Here is a 23972-nt window from a genome sequence, read left to right on the forward strand (position 1 = left end):
GTGAATATATTAAGTTTAATTAATTATGAGTTCATTAAACGTAATATATTCAATATAATATAATAATATATTCCCCTTTAGACACACAGACCATGAATGGTAAAACACAATTTACTCAAGTATAAAACTAGATAGCTTTCTTCATTGATAAATATTTGACATAACTTCACGTAACACAATGTACGTGACAGTATGCCGCTATCTCCCTGCATGAAATTATACGGTGAACTACTGAACTGCATGGAATGCTTATAAAATAAGATAAAAACAATAAATGATGCAAAATTGCAAGAAGGCAAGTTTGCTGGAGGTCAAAATGTGTTTTGAGGACCAAAATCTGACCAGAATCATCTTGTGCTCAATGTGGGGAAGACAGTGGAGGTGATATTTGATCTTAAAAACTGTTGGTGACCACAGGCCAGTTGTCATTAAAAGCAATCACATCAGCCAGGTGGGTTTATACAGGTATCTGGGGGTCCACATCGACAACACACTCAGCTGGAGGGTACATGTTGGAAGTCTCTGCTCCAAACTCCAACAGCGTCTCTACTTCCTACGCAGACTTAGGGTCTATGGAGTGGAGCAGAGGATCATGCTGTTGTTCTACCGGGCTGCATTGGAAAGTATCATCAGATACAGCATTGCGGCCTGGTACGGCAACCTGACTGTGCAGTCAAGGTCACAGATTGCCGGTCTGGTGCGGACTGCCATGAAGATCATGGGGGTCAGGAATCATCCTTCCCTACAGATGCTTTATGAGCGGCAATAAGATATATGGTGCAATGTTGTGTGTGTGGAATATTGGAATATATGCAGCCGTGCTGTACATACTCATGTGCATATATATATATATATATATATATATATATATATATATATGAGTGTGTGTGTGTGTGTATATGGGTGTGTGCAATCCTCATGTATGTACTTCTCTACACATGTATACTTCTGTGATGACTTCTGGGAAGTCTTCTACTTATTGCTGCACTTCTTATTTAATTTTAATTTTATCTCTTTCTATTCTGTTGTTTTTTTCTTTACTGTAAACTGCAGCTGGACGGAGTCCAGGAAAAAGTTCCCCACGGGGAAAATAAAAGTATATTGTATCGTATCGTAAAATAAAAAAAGCTTTATCACTATCACTGTTTACTTTTGCCTCGAACGCTTTCAGGCCGGAACTGGGAAAAAACAACTCGGATATATCTGACTTCCTCAAATGCAGCATTTGTGTTGTAGTTGTCTGATGTAATCAGCAGCCTATAAGAGGCAACCAAAACCTATAAAGGGGGCAGCGGAAGACACAGTCTGTTTGTCGGACGATTCATCTGCATGCCTCCTGATAGTTTGCCTCCTTGCGCCACGTGTTTTGATCCACGATCCCTTCTCGTTTCTGGTACAGTTTTTCCGCTGCCTCGTTGAGTCGAGAGTACGTTTCACGCAAGCCGTTTAGTTGATGACTTACTAGGCACTCCTTGTATAGCGTTTTCCCCTGGCTGATGCAAACACCTTTGTTCTTGTTGTCACGTCAATGTTAGTGCGGGTGAGCCTTGAAGATTGTATCACCTTCAGTTGAAACCTTGTTGTACAAATAAATAATTGTTAACACTATTATTGGTGTCTGCGTCTTTTGGGATCCAACCTCCTAAACATAACAATGTGCCATTGGTTTGGGGGGAAAAAGGTGGGCATTCCGTCAGTGACAGATGCCCACTTCGAATGACAGGAAATATTGATGGACGCCCATTTCACTGAGGAAGGACGAATAATGGATTGGCGATTACAATGATGTTCGGCTTGAAATAGTGACAGATTGACGATGACAGAAGAGTCTCTTGACTGTTGATGAATGACGGATGCTCAAAATTCATTGACGTGCCCACCTCCGCTGTTACCTTTATTTAAATGGTCAATGGACTGCTTTTTATATAGCGCTATAATTACACCAATATGGTGCCTAAAGCGCTTTACAATGTAAGCCTCACATTCACCTGTTCTCACACACACACACACACACACACACACACACACACACACACACACACACACACACACACACACACACACACACACACACACACACACACCAGTGGTCGGCTGCTGCCATGCAAGGCGCTGTCAGGTCCACGGGAGCAAATCGTGGTTCAGTGTCTTGCTCAAGGACACTTCGACATGGTCACCAGGGGTGAGGATCAAACCCACAACCTCACGGGTGGGAGACCACCACTATACCACTGAGCCTTCCCGCCCCAGTGTGCCCAAGTCTACATGGTCAGCTGTATAAGGGACAAACACCATAACTTCTGTCAATGTGAAGAACTTGTAAGTTGTCACACTCGTGAGTCAAGCTATTTCTGTATCTTGAAAATTTCGAGTTATTTGATCTTTTGTCCCTTTGGGGCCACCATTGCTTGACTTCAGACACGTGAGAAAGCATTTTTGTTGGAGCTTGACACCAGATGCACCTGACTCTTACATGGGCAGGTGGGAGGCATGACAGTCAAAGGTAAGGGAGGGGTCATCCTTGTAACCCCACACTATATGATCCTAAAAGCCAATGAGCATGTGGAGTACTTCACCTGCTGGGCCAAGATATAGATGTTGTGTCCCACCTCACGAGGTGACACCTCCCCACCCTCACACTCACTCTCCTGATGGTAGGCCTTCTTGATCACGTCCACCTGCATGTACACACACACACACACAGTCCGTAGATTAACCTCCTCACTGATGTGGGACGAGAGGGGTCTGACCAGTTCTCGGGGACGGAGGTTGAACAGGATTCTCTCTGCATTTTCACTGTCATGGCGACTTTCCATGAGCCCCAGCAGCAGCTTGGAAGCGTTGTCCTGGTAATGGGGAAGAAGATGACATCACGTGACATTATGTTCTTGGCTGTTTAATCTTGTGAATACCACATTCCGGGTTTTTACTATCATTGTAGAGACCACAGGTGCTTTGTGGGGACATTTTGGCCGGTCCTCACAACTCAAGAATTCTTTTTGAGGACTTGGTTTTAGAGTTTAGGTTTGAATTGGGTTTTGGTTGAGGTTAGGGTAAGGGTTAGGATTAGGCAATCAGTTATGATGGTTAAGGTTAGGGTAATGGGCTAGGAAATGTATTATGTCAATGGGATGTCTCCACTAGGAATTATGTGCTAGATTGTGTGTAATGTCACATGATGTACGGGCAGCGCACCTTGAGCTGCAGCACCATCTCCATCCGATAACGGCAGAGTGGGCTGATGTCATTAAGGATGAGCGCTGTAATGATGTCGATGCCGTTGCATTCGTGGGTCACGATACATGTCTTCACAAGCAGACACAAAAATGGCTTCCTTGGAATGTTCTTGTGATAGAGAAGCATGTTCTCTTACCTGGTTCTCTTGACACGGGCCCTGACAGTACTCTGTGAGGGTCTCCAGGGTCTGCGTGATGAGGTGGACATTTGACTCATTGATGTAGAGGCCCAGCAGGCCTAGGCCACCTGTGGTGCTCCCACACATGATGTCCAAGAACTGCAGTGTCTCACACACTAGGTTGTAGTTGGTCTTGTTGTTCTGGCTGCGCAGAAAGTTCTGAAAGAGCATATCAAAGGAGATAAAGCACTCGTTCATTCCACTCACGGCCACCAGATTGGACCAGCACTCACTTGCAGATCCTGGTTGTGGTTCTCGCACAGAAGCTGTAGGAACCTCAGGATGGGCTTCATGATGAGAACTGCCGGGCCCATCTCTGTATCCACCTCCTTCTGCTCCGCTATTGACTGAGCGTGCGGGGTAGAGGGGCCACCGCCTTCGACCTGAACCAATAGGGAATGTCCGTCTGTGGCAGAATGTCCAAGTGGTGAAGAAGACCCTTCGGGAGAAGAACATGCATGTTAACTCATTTAAACCCCAAAAAACGTATACATTTTTTTTTTAATACTTTGTCCTTCACTCCCAAAAACATATACGTTTTTTATGTTTTTGTATGCTAGAACATACAGAAGGCTTTGATGCAGCTTCTAACCTGAAGAGGTCGCTTAAAGCAATGGTAATTACTACAAAAATGGCGAGCAGGTGGCAGAAGAGTATAAGAGATCAGCCAGGGCCATGTTGCAAAAAGCTTTTTACCCAGTGTTTTCAACAGGTTTGTGAATAATGATGAAACTTTGCTATATTCTATAGCTATTTGCTGCAAAACGGAAAAAGATACAATTTTTTTTTTTTCCTGAAGGAAGAAGAGACTATTCTTCTTTCTTTTGGTAGATACTATGTTTTTAGAGCAATAGAAGACAATATTCTCTGGGCCTTGCAAAATCAGTCAAAATCCAGTAAAACAGCCGGGAGCGAAGGGGGTTGCTTCAGTGAAAATGGCTGGGAGTCAATGAGTTAAGAGGACATCACGAAAAGTGCTCTCGGTGATCTCACCGTTGTCCAGCTCCTTTTCGTTGGCTTTGTGCGACATCTCGCCGACATTAACTGACACGGTGGCTTTGATGTCCATCTGTGCCTCCTTCATCCGGTCATGGAGAACTTTGAAAAACTTTTCCGACTTGTTGTCCCCCATCATCAGCTTGTAGAAGGAGTTCTACAGGATTTAAAAAAAACAGGAGAAATCTTCTCAAAAATAGAACGGCTGGACTAGCAGTTAGCCACATAAACATGTGAGGTTCATGTTTATAAGGGGTGCCCCAGTTAACCTGTATCTCCGTGTTTCCTCCCTCGAGCAGACAGATGGCCAGCTGGATACTCTCCTGGAAGATTTTGTCATTCTTGGTGCTCATCACCAGGTCTGTGAAGAGTTTACTCCCACCTTCTCGGTCCAGACGACACTGGACCGCTGCCACCGCCGCCCAGTCACGCTCTTGCTCACTGCCTGAGGTTGATGCAAGTATGTTATGACTTCAGAATTTAAACTTTTAGAGCTGGAACGTCCCCAAAAAAAAAAGAGACTAAGTACATATTTCCCCAAAAAGTGGCTTATTCATTAGCAGGAGGGCCATACCTCAAATCAAACAAATAAGTGGAAATCATTATGACGTGTCACCAATGTTCACTCTAAGCTGCGCATGTGAGCAATTGCACAGTGCTCTCACCCTCTCAGCGCACAGCAAATGTCTGCAGCACATTAAAAAAAATCGTAACCTGCGCTATAATTACTACTTGTATTTTATCTTACATTATCTTTATCATATCTTCCTATAAATACATTGACAATTGTATTTAGCACATGTGGTGTCGGAGTGTGGGAGAAAAATGTGACCTGCCACCACAAAAACAGCTTAAATGCAAGGCAAACACCCATGTTGTGTAATCATCGTGGGACGTGTGTCCTTAATGAATGGGCAACAACCACACACACGATATTTCCCTTCCCTTACAGTTTCAATAGCAGTTTTAATAGGGTGTATATTTAGTTGTTCTATTGTAATTTGAAGCATACATACATTGTACAAACAGTCACACTCTGCACTGACAAGACTACAGGCAACATGCAAACTGCTCCATTCAGGAAGTCCAAATATGGGCGCAGTTTAGAAGCCCCTTAAATAAGGCTCTTTTTGTTATTCTGAAATGTTTGTGTTTTATTAAATGACATGTTTTCTATTATTTTTGAGTGGACTGTGTAACCATATTTATACCATTTGTATTGAGAGTTAATTATGCTTAAGAAGACCAGTGCGCTAAAATAAAAGTAACAAACTAGGGCTGATTCTATTCGTGTCACAAATCTGATCTGTTCTATTTTGACATAAAAGTGGTTAAAACAGTTTTGTAACATACCAAACTTATGATCCTAGCTTTCGGACAGGTGTGATACTGGTTTGGCCGCCATATACATGTCTGATGTTGCCAAGGACTTATACTGTACATGAATGGATGAACAATTCTTACAGAGGTTAGTTAGGTTTACATTTCACAGCCAATTTTGGCCCAGTGGGCTTTGTTTTCATTTCATTGTTTATGGTTCTTACAATATGATACAGACACATCTTTGAGTTGCACTCACAACTATAGCTTATAAGACAACATTTATAAATGCATACTTACCAATCAAATATTTATGTAGCGCTTCTTGCAGACTTATAGGTACAACCATACGAAACACACTCTGGCATGTATGCCGTAAATATGCCGACAGTAAATAACATGAAACGCTGCGGGAAATCAATATTTTCAAGTGAGGTGGGCTTATTGAGTGGCAATGTAAGATGGCCGCCGGTGGCTTCACTCCTCGCTATGGTGAATAAGTGGCATTCTGAGTCCATTCATATGTAAATCCATGGATGTTCCTCACCGTAGACAAAGAAGTTTTTGTGAATGCACAGCCACGCGGAAAATTAGAGGGAACATTGCATGTCACCACATGATATCTTTACAACAGTACCTGCACACCATACGTGGCATCTGAAAAGCTAACTTTGACACAAAATTGCATGCACAAAATTCGGAATGGGCCTTCTTTGAAAAATATTCTATTTAAATAGAGAAAAAACATGCAGAGTATCATTTGATCGTATAAAAATGCTGTACAAAAATATCTGTAAACTTCAAGAATAAAGCCACCACATGAGGAAATATAAAATATATATATATATATACCTGCGCCTCCGAGTTCTGCCATGTCATTCTTCAGGTTGTTCTTCTTGTTTGGAAACAAGTAGTTCTGCAGCAGAACTTTGCGTAGTGAAATTCCCTGGAAAGCCACATTGCGAAAATTAAGCTAGTTATGTTACATCATTACGAGAAGAAAACAGTGTTCGCCACCTTTTCATCAAAGTCCAGTTTTCTGATCAACATCTCCTGTAGAGTCCTCAAAACTTTGATGCATAACTTCTCCTCTGAAGACATCAGGGCCTTTGTGTGCTGGATCAGTCTGTGTGTGTGGGGGGGGGGACACACACACACACACACACACACACACGCACACACACACACACACACACACACACACACACACACACACACACACACACACACACACACACACAAATTCGGAATGGGCCTGACACTGACAGTCAACACGAATCGACGAGGTGATTCCTCTCACTTGGAGATGAATCCGCCGGACTCGCAGCGCTGGCGTGCGTCTGTTCCCTCCAGAAAGAGAAGCTCTGGCTGGTGGAGAACGTCAACCAAGACTGAGAGCTCAGCGTTGACGAGTGGTTTGAGACGCTCCTCCAGCGTATTGATGACGTCCTGCAGTTTCTCAATGATATTCTTGTAGTCCCAGGGGTTGCTGGGTGCAACAGGCCGTGTGGAGCGCAATGCCGACTTGTAGCTGGTGTTGGAGCGCGACAGCGAGTTTAGAGCACTGGTGGACAACATGGCGCTAATCTGAGCCTCCAAGTCCAGGGGGAGAGCGATGGAGCGACTCTTGGCTGAGAGGAGACAATCAACTCACTTTCAAACACCATGTTATGACATCTTCAATGACAACATGTGTGGCATCATCTGGTTTCAGAATGAGCTGAAAAAATAAACACCCACTAACTATGGCCAGCAGATGGCAACATTGTATCTCTTTTCAAAGGGATAATGACATGACAACATGGCGGATCTTAGGACATACGTTTTCAAGGATGTCATGATCAACGCGTTTGTCACATTAACCCCTGGGCGTTATTTTATTTTGAAATGGCTTGGTCAGAACCAACAAAAAGCCCAAAAATGGTCAAATAATGCCCAGGGGTTAAATCTAATTCATAGGGTGTCACTAAACAACTAATATTAGTGTCAATGTCACTGTTGTGCACATTATAGTTCGGTGTCACTCAAATTACCTATTTTCAAACGGTGTGTAACAATTATCGGCCGGTTGATCTGAACCTTTTTCATCTTTTCTTCAATGAACGGGCTTGCCGAACCTCCAATCCATGAACCACACCTCTCCGCGTCTTAGGCCAACTCAGACCATCTGTCTGTGCAACTTTGCAAACATTAACCAGATTGTACAAATTGGTGCATCCAATTGGGTTAAGCAATTAGGTTAAATTTTGGCACCATGTTTGCCTGATTAGGAAGTTCAATCCCCTCGTTTAAGACCGTTTCTCATTTGTTTATTTTTTGTTTGATTATTTTATCGTTTTACTTATTTTCCTATCACAGTAGTTTTGCTTCTTTTAAGTTCCAAGCAGATTTTCCCAAATGGATTAGAAAATAAACTGGCACAAAATCAAAACCTGATAGACATCTTCTAGGCAGTAGGCATGTGTGATATATCAATTTATATTAACCTCTAAGTTGAACAAAGAACTCCCCAAAAAAATGAAGGGTAGAACCTTCATTTTAATGACTTATTTAACAAGGTTATCATCTGTTATCCTGATAAAATTATAAAAAATAGATGTGGTGCCCCGCAGGATCAGCTCAAAATTAATTTAAATATTAAATTTGAGTCTCCTTCAATTAATGAGTCAATTGATTCTTCTTCTTCTTTTCCTTTTGACTTTTCATTATTAATTTAATAATTAACAATTATTAATTTAATAATATAATAATAATTAATTGAACCGATTTATCCTACAGGTGATTACTAAAGAACGGAATAAGGTAGAAACATACTTTTTTTTCCAAGCACACAGCCTTACCTGACGCCTGTGTCTACACCAAATGCTTGTGACTCAGTTCCATTTACGATAACCTTGGCAGTCATGCCTTCATGGAATTGCCGAACAATGTTTATGAATATTCTGAGACAGCTGTAGCGCTGGAGGACCCACCAGTGGAGGTCACGGTCTACAGTGTCAAAGGCCTTTGGCAGATCCACAAAGGGAACAAAGAGGTATTGCTTTAGTTCACGACACTTCTCTTGCAACTGTCTTGCAGTAAAAATCATGTCCACACTACTCCTGTTTTTCCTGACGCCTCACTGGGAGTCTGGGAGGAGTCCCTCAGTGATGTAATTGACCAGTCTGCAGAGCATGATAATTGCTAATACCTTGTGCCAGCCGCTGCAAGAAGCGATATTCTCCGGCTGTTCCCACATGCAGATTTATCGCGTAGATGGCGATAATGCTTGCATCCCTCCATTGATGAGGGACCCATTGCTGCATACATACAGCAATAAATAAATGAATTGCTCATGTGCAGAGGTAGCCACCCTGCTTTAGGATTTCAGCTCGGATAGAATCAGAACCAGGGCTTTTGTTGTCTTGCAGCATTCAAACAGGAGTTGGCTATGTTTTAGTGCTTTACATGGGGTCTGTTTGAATATATTGGCGTCTGCTGCTGGTGAGGAGGCATTTTGCATGAAGTTACCCACTTAAGTTAGGAAACCTCCTGCTCAGCGTCAGCTATTCACTTAAAAACATCATCGTATTTGTTCAGGAAAAATACATTATTTTCATTTCCAACAAAATATGAACAAAAACTTTTATTACATGCTGTGACTGTTGACCTGAGTACTCTTCATTGTCTGACACATAAAACAAATGAGTTATTATTGTATATGGCAATATAACTATAAGCTAAAACTAAACTGTAATTGCCTTCACACTTTAGCTCTCTTTCCACAATGCTTGATTATGTCTGTACAATAGATATATCCATAATTACAATAACATTTCAGAGAGATACAAATGCTTCTGTTAGTGCTGTCAAAGTTAATGCGTGAACTACTTAATTAATGACCCAAAATATCGCATTAACCCCTGGGCGTTATTTTATTTTGAAATGGCTTGGTCAGAACCAACAAAAAGCCAAAAAATGGTCAAATAACGCCCAGGGGTTAATCATGTATTAACTCAAATTAATCGCACCCTTAATTTTGACCGCAGATTATCCTTTAGCTTGACAGCCGATGGTCACCTTAAAGGTAGCACAGGTTATGTTTATGCAATAAACATAACTACATGCATTAAAATAAAGCATGTAACAGGCACATGTAGGGGGGTGGGGTGGTGGGGTGGTGCTATGGGTGCCGGGGCCATGCCTTTTTGGCACTGATGCCCAAAGTGCCCCTTTGTCCATTTCTTTCTTTCTTTCTTTATGTATTTTAAAGTTTGTGAAAGTACTTTTGGTGCCTTTCAAAACAAAAAATTAAACAACTTAATTTACATAAAACAAATTATTATTATTACATTATCCTTAGATGACGTCATACTACGAGACGTGCCCCATTCAGCCAGCTTGCTCGCCACTACACCTGCGGTCGGTAAATTGGTCTCTCCATTTGTATTTACGTAGTCTCACTTTCAGTAAGCAAAAGCCAAGGTTATAGAATGCAGAAAACTCAAGCAAAACCAATGCCTTTATTTGATAGATCTTGTCGACATGATCACAGAGCATGCTGCGTGCTAGCTTAGCTTCAATTGAAATGTAGTGACACAAGTTGTAATCAGCCTTACAACTACAATGAAGTCTGACATTTGGGCGCAGTTGGTTCTGAGAACGCGGGGGAGATGTCCCCCTCAGTTTAAAAAAAAACACGATCCTTCCCATCCACTATTGCCGCGGCAAAAATCCCCGGTAAAACTAACGTTCCTCTTGCATTGGAACGGGACATGTAGCTTCTGCTCCAACTACTGATGTGTTTAAGGTGCACAGAATATGTCGGAGTTACATTTGTAACTTTCGCTCAGAATTTTAATAAACTCTTCCTGAAGACTCCAACTTGTAGCATGTACTCAATGATAGCTGAATTGAAATATACTTCAAAATATAAGTGGAAACTGCTACATGATCTTTGTTTTTATTTTAACTAACAGCTCGTTTTGGGGGGTTTGCAGTCAGAGTAAGGTCCTAATAAGGAACAGTTAGCAGTGTGTTCAGAAATTAAGTGGACAATAAAGAACCCAAAAAAAGAAGAAGAAGAAGAAGAAACAACAACAATCACAGCATTTTATCAAAAACAAACAATGTAGCTTGCTGACATCTGGCAGTTAATTGTTGGGTACAGTCCCAATAATAAACTGTTAACAGCTACACCTGCAGAAAAAAATAAATAAAAGCCATGTGCTCTTACCTGAATCAATCTTATTGTGAAGACATTTTTATGCTACTTGCACTGTAGGAAAATCTTAATTGTGTTATTTAAAATGTAAATTTCATGTACATTTTACATAATAATTTTAATTTTTGTAAATTTGTTGTTCATTTGTTGTTGTCCCCCCCCCACACACACACGTACACATATCTACATCCACACCCTCTAACAATTTCCTGAGCTATTCATCTACTTTAAGCACCCCCCCAAACCCTCCGCATATGCCAGCTCGGTGGTGATATGGGTTAGAACCCCAAGTGGGTGGATAGTGCAGGCACGTGATCATGTGCCCCTTTTTTTGCTTTGAGCACCTGCCCCTCCAAAGGTCACTGCACGGACTGTGTCGCACTACCGCCGGTTCTCTGCTTTGGAAGAACGCACTCGGTTAGCCATTAGCTCCAGCTAATTAGTTGCTCCAGCAAGACAGCAATATATATATATATATATATATATATATATGTGTATATACGCACACACGCGCGTGCGCACACACACGCACACACTCACGCACACACATGCCAAAGGGTCACCTGTGACAGCAAGGGTCTTGATGCAGGTCTCCACCTGACTTCGATGCTGCTGCTGCAACCAGGGACAGTCCAGCAGGCGTACAGATGACTGCAGCAGGTGCGTGACAATGGTGTGATGACTCTAACAAAGAGAGAAGGTATGGAGGAGTCAAAGCCAAAGATTAGACAAAGCACACTGGTGTGGAGGAGAAGGTTGAGCTGACCTGCAGTGAGGTGCTGTTCTCGGAGAAGGGTGAGCTGAAGAAGGCGTTGATGGTGTCAAAGACCACGTTGATGATATACTTCTCCAAGATAGGATCAGAAAGTCGCTTGTCTCGTTTGTTGCACACCTGCCAGGAGGACACTCGCCTTGAGCAATCACAGGTCAAAGGTAAGACAACAAAGCACCCTTGCTCACTTGGGCCATGTCCACTGTGAAGTCCTCAAAGAGCTTCCAGATGTGGTTGGACGTGTAGATCTCCTTCATCTCTACCTCCGTGTCCACGTAGCAGTGATTGACAAAATTAACATAAGCGACTTTCACCTGAGCACACCCAAAATGGCCACACAGCAGAAACATAGTCAGAGCAGTAATGCGTTAATGCAAATCCCAGGCGCTTTGCTAAAATGTCACTCAGTATCATCTTAAAAATCTGATTAGTAGGCAGTGGCCTGTAAAGGGTGGGGTAGAGGGAGCAGAGACCTGACATACATTTCAGGGCTTACAACCAAACGAAGTTTGATGGGTATTCAAGCCAATCGAGAACTAAGTTCATGAGTCTCAGATACAGATTTCTCCAGACAGATTTACGTTACACATTAAACATCCGCAGCACCCCCCACCCTACTGACAATCAGGTCTTCAACTGACAAACCTTCACCCCACACACCCCCGATTCCAAAGGGCATCACGACTTAAGTCTGCACCGGCCAGTTACACTGCTTCACAAGGCACTGTTAGCAGGTGCCATGATCTGTGATCATCCAGCAACATTACTGCTTTTCTGCAACACTTAAAGTTGTAGCAACTGCTAAGCATTCACACAGAGATACAGTAGCTGTGGCAATTGCCACGATTTAGGAGGATCCTTTGGGACATCATTATTTGTTTCGCGCATTGCATCACGGGAGCTGGGTGGCAAAAAAACAGCGATAGTTTTGCACATTTGGAGGCGAATTAAGAGAGGCCATCTAGATGGTTCATTTTTGTTGTGCCATCAATTGTACGGCGCAAAAGGGGCCTAATAAAAGGTTTTATCGCATTCCCACCGAAGTGGCCTCGAAAAAAGAAAGAAATAGCTGCGAGCGATCAGGAGGGTAAACCTTGGCACTCCAAAAAAAGCCTGGATTCCAGCTGGTGCTGACAGGGTTTGTGAGGGTCACCTTAGGTAAGTACTATATATTTGTTATTTGGAGAGGATTAAAAAAATAATAAATCGAGTTTCTGCAGTATCAAATCCGCTGAGTCATATTGTTTTCGCAGTCTCATTCAGGTGTTCCAAACCGCGATCGACAGCACCCTGACTTGTTCCCTGCCTTGGAATGGGCTATCATGGATGGCAAAACGTGAAGGCAAAAGAAAAATCCGTCCAGCGTTATGAACAGAGGATCAAAAGGCAAAGAGTATCAGAATTGTGTTATGGATTCCGATGAGACAAAATATATTTTTCCTTTACTTTTGGAGTGTTGCACTTCCACAAACTTACTGTAATGCGATACACCTTATGCGCCTCCTTTCTTTCGGCACAACAAAGGACACTTATCATGTGGTAATTATTCTTCATTGAGGAGTAAGTGGTTGAGAAAATGCCGCTTACTCCTCAATGAAGAATAATTACCCAGCTTTGCAGTCATAGTGAGCAGTGATGATTTAACTATTTTCTTTGGCGATCACCCACGGGAGATGCAAATCGCTGTGATTCCGCTTGGCCAGGTCAGACCTCCGCTTTTAGCACAATCATGGATTTTGTACTTGTTTCACAAGACTGGTCCAACTTTCCTCAGAAGAAAATAATTGTAGGCCTCCAGGTTATTTAAAACCCTTTAATTTTCAGGAGCAAAAGGTCCAGGGCTTTATATTAAATAAGAATAAATGTCCCCAAACCAAATGTCTGTGTGGCCAGGAAACAGGTGAGTTGTTTTTTGGCGGCCGTGGCTCAGGGTGTAGAGACGGTCGTTTGTAACCAGAAGGTCGGCTGTTCGATCCCCGCTCTCCCCAAGTCATGTGTTGTTGTGTCCTTGGGCAAGGCCCTTCAAACACATTGCCTCCAGTGCTACGCACCTTCAGTGCTACTCACACTGGTGTATGGAAGGTGCGAATGTCTGTGTGTTGCTCAAAAGTCAAAAGTTTGTGAACCTCTTGAGCAATTAGGATTTTTTAATTGTTTAAACCTGATTTTGTTGTTCAATCGGAACCATTACATTTTGTATGAAATAAGAGGTGTAAGTTAAGCATTTCAATGCATTGTTTTTTGTTTTTTTTAATCAATTGTGCAGTTAAAACTAAATTAAAAAGAGTGTGTGGTCAATTCATGTAGGTGCAATAGAAAGTGAATCCTGAGCTGCATTGCTTAAAACAAGCAGTAAAATAAGATCAGGTAGGACAAATTGCTAGCCAAACTAACCACTGAAATGGATCACTGAAACGAGAGGTTTAGCAAATAAATTGTGCATCACTGACTGAAACAGAGACAAAACTTCGTCACTTGTCTTACCCAAGTGAACCCATACAGGTCAGTCATGCTGAGAGAAAGATAAATCTCAGTGGACCTCAGGAAGTGGGTAGCATATCTGCCTGGGGAAAGCTATTAAGTCATCTAAAAAAAATTTTGCTTCATCATTCCACTGTGAAGCAGATCATCTGCAACTAGAGAACACTGAAAAATACTACAATCCAGACTGAAGGAAGTGGATGGCGTTCTAAAATATCAGCAAGACCCACAAGACAAATGATAATTCAGGTGAAAGCCAACCTGTGCATCACATCGAGGGATTTTGTAGACCTCTTTTGCTGCATCTGGGACACATGTGCATGCTTCAACAATCAGAAGAAAAGTTAATTGACAAGGCTTTCATAGAGGGTGGAGAGAATGTTAAGTTCTGGGCTGGCTTTTCATCCTCAGGACCTGGACAACTCCACATAGTCCAGGGAATCATGAATTCAGATGAATATTGGGATATCCTGGTTCATAATCTGCAGCCATCCTTTGTGAAGTTACAGCATGGTAGGCCTGCACAGATGGATCATGCAACATGACAATAATCCAAAACATTCCAGCAATACAACCAAGGAATGTCTGAAGAACAACAATATTCATGTTCTGGACGCGCCCAGTTAAAATCCTGACTTAAATTCTTTCAAAATGCTGTGGCGGGACCTGAAGTGGGGAGTTTATGCTCGACGCCCATCCAACTCTCAATTGGCTGCATTTTGCAAGGAAGAGTGGCAAAAATCCCCCAAAGTAGATGTGAAAGACTGATAAGACTGATTGGATGAAATTCTCATTGCAAAAGGAGATGCAATGTCTGATTATGTGAGAGGTTCACATAATTTTGCACCCATAAAATTGGAGTTTTTCTTAAACCAACAACTTTTGTTCAAGTCCATTATTTTCAATGTCAGCATTGTAGATTGGGGTATTACTAAACATTTAATAAGGTTATTTTAATATTTTATACAAAAAGTCTGACCATGCCTGCACGGTTCACAAACTTTTGAGCAGCAGAGTATATATATATATATATATATATATATATATATATATATATATATATATATATATATATATAATATATAATATTTAGAAGATCTTTGCCCAGAGGAGGAATGATTTGCATTTGCGAGCTAAGAGCAAATCAGCTGCTACTTTTTTCACTTGCATTCAACCCTACGGCTAATACAAAGGTGCAGCTTATCCATCAGATCACAAGGGGGCGCACTATAAAGGAAGTGCAAGAGCGTCAGGCAGAGCAAAACAAACCAAGTGAGTCCAAATACAGTAGGAGAGACAGAACGAGAGAGAGACAATTTGCACCCTTATTATGGTAAAGAAAGTAGCGAGAACCCGGTGCGGTAACATTAAAACACCTGCGGCTTTTACAGTCGGGTGCCGCTTATATATGTAACAAACTCGAGGAATTTAGCTAGCGCGGCTTATAGTCAGGTGTGCCTTATAGTCCGGAAATTACTGTTTATATGTACGTGTGAGCGGTGTCAGGCAATTAACATTTTCAATCGTAATTAATCTCATAACTTCAATAATTAACTCACAATTAATCGCAAATTAATCACACATTTTATATTTCAATGTATATCTAAATTTACAATAAAATGTACAATAAAAAAAATTTGGGGCTAATTTTTCATAATCTTGTTAACATAAAAGTGGGAAGAAATGTTAATCTAGTAGAAATATAGTTGCATTTTTTAGTCTTTGATAGAGTAATTTCATAAGAAATTCATAAAACTGTTTTAAAATGAAAAATATGTACTGTGTGGTAAAAAACAAAAAAACAGTGTGACATTGATTTGTGTTGGTCATTTTTCTGTCAATGCATGGCATAATGGCAGCTAATGGTGACAGCTCAGTGCATTTTTCTTCTTTTTTTTCATATTAAAAGCTGACAAATTTTTTAAATGAAGAAACGTGAAATTCTGCACAGTTTTAAAATTGTAAAAAAACAACTTGACCCCAGTCACCACAAATATATGCATTGTTATTTAATTTATTACTGCTAAATTGTCTTAAAATGACTCCCTTACACAACTTTGAATGCTTTTGTTTTGTTCAGTTCAATACAGATGCGCATTGTATAATGACTCAATATTACTGCATACGAACCAGACAAGATTGGTGTGTTCTTTTCATAATAAGAGCTCTCTCATTTTTAACATGAATTAACTTGCGAACTTCTGCACATTTTTAAAATGGTAAAATACAACTTGACGCCACTCCCAACAAATATATGCATTTTTATTTAATTTATTACTGCTAAATTGTGTTATAATGACTCATTTGAACGACGTTGAATGGTTTTATTTTGTTAAGTTCTTGGATGCGCTTTGTAGTGTTGCTTTACTGCAACGAACCAGAAGACGTTATCTGTTACACTGACAAGCTATTTTCTGTAGTACTGAATAAAATACGCCTCACATCAAAAAATCAAGTGGCCTGGAGTCACTCCATTTGGCAATACGGCATCCATTCGGCTCATGGCTCTCACAGGGGGTTGAGAGTGCCCATGGATTCCTCTTAGAGATTTGTAGCAGCCTAGCTTGGTGCTAATTGCTAACACCGGCGCTACGAGTGCGTTCTGCTAAGCAGGGAGCCAGTGGAAGTGCTACACAGTCCAAATGGCTCCTCCACTCGAACATTCTGCCCCTTAAACATTGTGTATTGTAGCTTCAGTGCAGTACAGTGCATTTATTTTGGGTAATTTGGACGTGGACGTTTCTGCTGCGTCGAGACTGGAATTCCCTTGGTAGAGGCTTTCTAAATAAGGAGTGGTTGTTAATCGAGCGTTAAAAAAAAATTGTGCCGTTGATGGCTATATTTTGGTTTTGAGTTTACCGATGCGAGTGCGCTAGCACATGGACTAATGAATCGGTCTAGAAATATCTTGAACCAGCCGATGGCTCGGTCAAGAAGTTATGAATTGGTTTTATGTTGCTGATACAGCTGCTCAAAACGTTTTTATAAAAACAACCGAAACAGTCCAGTTGCGATAGATTCAATGCCATGCGAATTAAATGTCCTGAATGACAATACAAGCGAGGTGTTGAAACTGCATTTCCTTGACTCTAAGTCACGCGAGACTTCGCCCGGGAGACCTGTTTGTTTGTGTGTGGGTGAAAAAAAAAAGTCACGCAAGACTTGTCACAGTTATGTGACGTCAGATAGCACTGTGCGCAGCTTTTAATTTGGGGCAGAAGTTGAATGGAGACGCGGTCACACGGACAAGATTCACAACATGCTCCGGCAAGTTTAATGTACATAGAATAGAAGAGATGTTTATTTTATATACATACACTGTATAAAAGTGTCGCCATGTACTAAGATTGTCAACCTGCGCTTGTACACACCGCGAGGACGAGTGATGTATGTATATGCTTGATGAGCAGGCAGGGATCCGCACACTCTGACAGCGAGGACTTCTTCCAACTAAAGCACCCACAACTTCACCAGAGGAAAGGTAATAACGACCTTAATAACCCGGTTTATTGTTAAAGACTTAAGCCATACTGCGTTGTGGAGAATGAGGGATTTCAGGAAATGATAAAAAGCATTAGCGCCCCTGATATGATGTGCAACTGGATTCCTGTCTGACACGCCGCAATGAGCTGCTTAAAAAAACAGAGTATAGGAGGGTTGCAGTCACGTCATTTCGGTGGCGCGCAAAATTCAACTAGGGGTCAGGAAGTAGGGAAAACCCATTGAAAATGATGGAAAGCGACTATGCAAAAGTGTTGGGTGAACCTGGACGTAGCCGATATTCTCTAAAAATAGTAAATTATGTTGGATATGTTCCTTAGACTCTGAGGAAAATAGATTTTTTCAAACTCTTGTCGGATTTGCCTGGTGTGGAGGCAATCAACATTACAAACGATCTCGTCCTCCAGACATTGTACTACGCCGTTAGCCAAATGAAGGCGTATAAAAGCATGGAGGCTTACAACTATTTCGTGTGTGGTTGGGTCAGCGAACTCTGATCAAAAGAAGCACTAAATGACTGCCGTCTTGTTTTTGCTCGGGTGAGTAAATGTGATTCAGAATCATTCTCTTTTCAACTCAAATGTACACAAACGTACCACTGGCGTCAGGCTACAAGCTAGCAGGCTAACTGTTACGACAGGTCTTAAACAACTTAAATAGAGATTTATCAGTCATGTATCTAGTTCTGTAATTATGTAGAAGTCTTGTGAATGAACCAATGCTTAAGTATGAGTATATATTTCCATCAGTATGTTGTGGCCTTCCTGGAAAAAGGAACTCAATTTAAAAAGCACTCGTCATGATAGCTAACGTAGCTAGCATTGCTAAAAACAAGGACACAGCCATCTAGCACGGACACACATGCTGTAGAACAAACTCCACATAGTAATATCACGGTTAGCTATGTTTTCAGTAATATCACACCGGCCTGTTGAGAGTGTTATTCAGCTATGTTAGTAGTTTCATTACTGTAGCCTTACTGTTCACACTGCATATACGACCGTTGTTCAACTCCGCTCCTCCGGATTTGAGCCGAAGGTTTTTAATTCAGGTCTGCCGTCTTCTTTCGGTAATTAAAAAAAAAAAGTTTCACCTTTATGGGACGTGAAAGTAGCTTTTATTTTTTTCTCGATTAGACCGGTTGGTATAGCCATAATTTTGGCATTTTCTCAGCTTTTTTCTATGGACAAATTACTTCCTTCCCCCATCTGGGGTTGGGTCACTTGTCACATGAAACCCACTTATTGAACGAGTTACACACAGGCAAAAACCTAAGCATGTATTGAGTGAAACACAGCAATAAAGTGCCAGCCCTTGTTACGTTACTGATAATGAAATATGATTAAGTGATGACCAAGTTCAGCTATTTTTTTCACAAGAAGAACCTTGATAAGCATCAAGTATACATCAACTTATTCACTGCATGTATGGGTAGTATACAGGAACTGACACTGTCTCACATGAGTAAACGTAATAAAAAGTAACTAAGATATAAAAGTTGTAAGATAATTAGTTTGCATTTAGTAAGATTAGATGTTGAAAAATATATTCATTAATAGTTACAACTTAGGAGTGTAGTAATTTATTAGGCAGATGCATGTTTAAACGGCATTTTAAAAGACTGATAGTAACTAATTTGGTCTTTAACATGTCAAAAATGTTGCTCACTGTTTCCAAAATTAAAGCAAGATGTGCAAATGTGCAAATAACGGGATTTGGATAATTTCTAAATAAAATATTCAAATGATTAATGGACTAGCAAAGTAATTGCAAATTAATTTGACAATTAAATAATTGTTGAGTAATCAAATAATCGTTGCACCGGTACACCGAATCAAATCGTAATCCTACTAAATCGAATTGAACCGAATCGTTTCATTTTAAAATTAAACTGACCTTGTATCGGATCGCACCCCACGTATCGAGATGTGTATCGAATCATGTTGATTGGAGAGATTTACACCCCTAATAAATATATATATATATGTATATATATATATATATATATATACAGCCCTGCTTGACACTCAGCATTAAGGGTTGGAATTGGGGGGTTAGATCACCATATGATTCCCGAGCGCGGCTGCTGCTCACCGCTCCCTCCGAGGATGGGTCAAATGCGGAGAATACATTTCGCCCCACTCAGGTGGGTGTGACGATCAGTGAATCTAAATATACAATATATACAATATATATATATATATATATATATACTTCATATATATATATATATATATATATATATATATATGAAGTATATATATATATATATATATATATATATACTTCATATATATATATATATATATATATATATATATATATATATATGAAGTATATATATATATATATATATATATATATATATATATATATATATTGTATATGCATGTGCCAAATTATGTCAACAAAGGATCCTCTCCCAGAATGCACACTCAAACACAAAGATGGCCAACCTCTGTGATGCAATCCTCATGTGTCACCACACGGACAACATCCTCCAGTGGCAGCAGTGACGTGCACTTGATCTCCGTGTAGACATTCTTGCCCTCAGCGCACGCGGCCAGCAATTCCACCAGTGAGATGTGGTACCTGCATACCACAGTGCCATCTTATAAACCTTCTTCTACATAGATGATAACGAATGGCTGCCACATTTACCTAAGCGGACTGTTTTCGCCAATGCCCTCCCTGCTCTCGGCCATTAACTCCAGCATGACATTGAAGGAGACCTTGTCATTGTAGAAAACAACTACATCCTCGCCGGCATTAGTCAGCTGCAGAGACACGTTGTTGGTCACTCGAGTGGCCATGTCCACGCTGGAAAAACACTCTCAACGGCACCCTCACCTCGGTCATGACCATGTCCTGGCACTTCTTGACGTACTTGCCCTCTGCCTTGATGATGGTGTGCAGGAAGTTGAGGTAGTGCACGTGGCGTCCATGTGTAGCCAAGCAGTGGATGAAGTGCTGCAGGACACTCTCCGATATATCCGTGCATAGCTGGTAGTTGTTGCTGAAGATATGCTGTACAGTCTCCGCCTCTAGCAGCTGCAAGGGAAGGGAGCAAATAGCAATCAGTCAACCATGTGACTATAATGTGCAAACTAACCTAATCATACAAAAGCCCAACATCATGACTGATGTGGAAAAACAGGAGCTAAAAAAGGGGTGTATTCTTACCAATGCCAAACGGGCCAAGTGTGAAAGCTGTGTAAACATCTGCTTCGAATGGAGTCTTAAAGTCTCCTTTACTCTCCAATAGAACCACAAAAATGGGCTAGATTTGTTGGTTGCCACTTTTTCAACAACAAAAAAACTCACTAGAGAGATTGGAAAAGTGTCTAATTATAGCGACGCAATTGCTGAGTTTTGAGTAGCTCTAGCATCAGCTAACAGTTAGCCTGGTTTATTTAATTATTTCTGTATTCCATATTCTACAAATCATAGATATCTAGAAGAACACTATTTGCGTGCTGCGAGCACGGACTTACATATGAATGGACTGTCAATGCTGCTTACTGGCCGTTGGAAGAAGTGAAGCCACCGGCGGCCATCTTAACTCTTTTACCGTCAAAAACGTTTAACGACGTTTACTAAAATCCAAATGAATGCCGCCAAAAAACATTAATTGACGTTTACTACGTTTTTTTTTTCTAAATGGGCAGTGCAACGTCTTGTGCAGCGCTTAGTTTTGTGAATGGGTGTAAAAATCACAAAACAGTAATGTAATGTATTTTCTTTATGTTAACATGTTTAATAAAACCATAAAACCAAAACCAAACAAAAACCATGTACTCTGAATGGTCGATGCAAACAGTGAAGTTCGATCTTTGCGAGGTTCTCATTACTTCATACAAATCATATAGATCCTAGCATAAAACATGCACTGATAACAATGTTTAAAAACAAAACAAAAAAAAACAGACATTATTGATAAAAGTGGCAACGTAAGATGGTTGCCCTCTGGCTTCAGCCGTGATGGGCCGATTGACAGTCCAGTCATATATTAAGTCCATGGCTGTGAGCCACTGAGAAGTAACATCATCACAGGGTGGCCATCTAAGGCCTTGTTCAGACTGCCAGCCCAAATCCAATTTCTAGCCCATCCAGATTGAAAGTGGATGGCTCTTTTGTAGTCTGAACAGTCACAGAGCACCTGAAATCTGATTTTTGGGATGGATTGAAACCACATGCGGAAGGTAGTTTCATATCCAACTTGGACAGGATGCGTCTCAGTTTGATCAGCTCCAAACACTCAGAACGGATTTGACTGTCCGTGACGTCACTCTACACATGCAAGATCCCATGCAAAAACCCAATGCGCCCATGCTGTCAATATCCAATCGGTTCGCTGCCCGGCTGGTTCCTCGCATGCTCGGCACTGTCGGCAGTCAAGCGCCTTGACGGCTCCACTGCCCCGTCGACGACTCTCATGCTCAACCAGAAATAGAGTGACAGTTTACGACTTGCGCTGAAGCCGATCTCGCTACCCCAAATTCTCAACCGATTTTCATTTTTGTTGTTAGATATGACACAAGAAATTACACAAACAACGGCCGCACTTTTTTTTTACAGTTGCGATTTAAAAATACAGCCTGAATCATAGCCAAGTTGCTAAGGTTTGTGATAAACACTGTTTGTAAAACTGTCAAGAAAGCAAGTTATGAGTACTTAAGTGGGTAAATAGGGATGAGCGAGTTCAGCACTATCTGTATCTGTATCTGTTCAACCATCTATATTATCTGTATCTGTATTCGGAGTGGGTGTTGCATAAAGTGGAAGTGGACGTGGTTTAATCAGATGTAGGCGTGGTTTAAAAAAAATGGGTGGAGCTTACACATCAATACATTACAGTATTTTTTTGAACGAAATTGAAAAAAACTCAAAAAAATTTAGTTTGAAATTGATATACGATACGATACGATACGATACGATACGATATACTTTTATTTTCCCCGTAGGGAACTTTTTCCTGGACTCCGTCCAGCTGCAGTTTACAGTAAGGAAAAAACAACAGAATAGAAAGAGATAAAATCAAAATTAAATAAGAAGTGCAGCAGTAGTTTACAGTAAGAAAAACAACAGAATAGAGAGAGATAATTAAAATAAATAATACACACACACTCCTATATATATATATTGCACCACTTAGTTAATGTCGGTTATTAAGCAATTTGATGGATGTCGGCAGGAATGAGTTCTTGTAGCGGTTCAGCCTGGTTCTGGGGGCCCTGAATCTCCTGCCGGAAGGCAGTAGCTGGAACTCATGATGCAGAATGTGAGTCGGGTCAGTAACAATTTTCTGTGCCAGTCTGGTGACGGACTGCTCATAAAGCATCTGTAGGGAAGGATGATTCCTGACCCCCATGATCTTCATGGCAGTCCGCACCAGACCGGCAATCTGTGACCTTGACTGCACAGTCAGGTTGCCGTACCAGGCCGCAATGCCGTATCTGATGATACTTTCCAATGCAGCCCGGTAGAACAACAGCATGATCCTCTGCTCCACTCCATAGACCCTAAGTCTGCGTAGGAAATAGAGACGCTGTTGGAGTTTGGAGCAGAGACTTCCAACGTGTACCCTCCAGCTGAGTGTGTTGTCAATGTGGACCCCCAGATACCTGTATGAACCCACCTGGCTGATGTGATTGCCTTTAATGACGACTGGCCCGTGGTCACCAACAGTTTTTGGATCAAATATCACCTCCTCTGTCTTCCCCACATTGAGCACAAGATGATTCCGGTCACACCACTGGACAAATTTCTCTATTTCTGAGAAATAGTCCAGTGGGCTACCGCCGGCCTGCAGCAAGCTGACGATAGCTGTGTCATCAGAGAACTTAATGATAAAGTTCTCAGGGTGTGATGTCACACAATCATTTGTGTACAATGTGAAGAGGACCGGGGAGCTGACGCAGCCCTGCCTGTGCTTATCAAAATGTCAAAATGTCAAAAGTTTCTTTATACTTTTTGTTTATTTGAAAACTATTGACAAAACAGCCTAATAAAGTTTCAAATCAATGCTTTTGTTTACAAAAGAAGAACTATTTTTCCAAAAAGTTTTTATAAACTCAGAAAATTTATGTGTATGAATAAATATTTACAGGGCAGTCTGAGAATTTAGATCACAATAGTAAGGGAACAATTTTAGAACTTTCTTTTTTTTACTCAAAACAAGAATCTTTTTTAAGTCTATGAATAAAGAACAGTCTGAAAATGAATATTCACTGTTTTTGATCACAACGGTAAAGAAACTATTTACAGAACATGTTGTTCATAAA

General features: G+C 41.0%; 1 protein-coding gene across 9 annotated transcripts in view; it reads right to left on the bottom strand.

The window, feature by feature from the left end:
- itpr3 (inositol 1,4,5-trisphosphate receptor, type 3) overlaps positions 1-23972 on the bottom strand; it is a 214217-nt gene that overhangs the window by 44777 nt on the left and 145468 nt on the right. For 8 of the 9 annotated variants that reach the window (XM_077554937.1, XM_077554900.1, XM_077554882.1 and 5 more), the window contains 15 exons: positions 20539-20739; positions 20350-20465; positions 20145-20280; positions 11895-12020; positions 11701-11826; positions 11498-11618; positions 7032-7362; positions 6749-6857; positions 6584-6677; positions 4681-4856; positions 4409-4568; positions 3649-3854; positions 3374-3574; positions 3196-3306; positions 2577-2846 (listed from right to left, as the gene is read on the bottom strand). In XM_077554937.1, coding sequence (XP_077411063.1) covers positions 2577-2846; positions 3196-3306; positions 3374-3574; positions 3649-3854; positions 4409-4568; positions 4681-4856; positions 6584-6677; positions 6749-6857; positions 7032-7362; positions 11498-11618; positions 11701-11826; positions 11895-12020; positions 20145-20280; positions 20350-20465; positions 20539-20739 — 2484 coding nt within the window. The remainder of the gene's footprint in view (positions 1-2576; positions 2847-3195; positions 3307-3373; positions 3575-3648; positions 3855-4408; positions 4569-4680; positions 4857-6583; positions 6678-6748; positions 6858-7031; positions 7363-11497; positions 11619-11700; positions 11827-11894; positions 12021-20144; positions 20281-20349; positions 20466-20538; positions 20740-23972) is intronic. The other variant, XM_077554890.1, reaches the window with a different exon arrangement.

The sequence above is a fragment of the Vanacampus margaritifer genome, chromosome 1, assembly GCF_051991255.1.
Source record: "Vanacampus margaritifer isolate UIUO_Vmar chromosome 1, RoL_Vmar_1.0, whole genome shotgun sequence".
Taxonomy (NCBI): Eukaryota; Metazoa; Chordata; class Actinopteri; order Syngnathiformes; family Syngnathidae; genus Vanacampus; species Vanacampus margaritifer.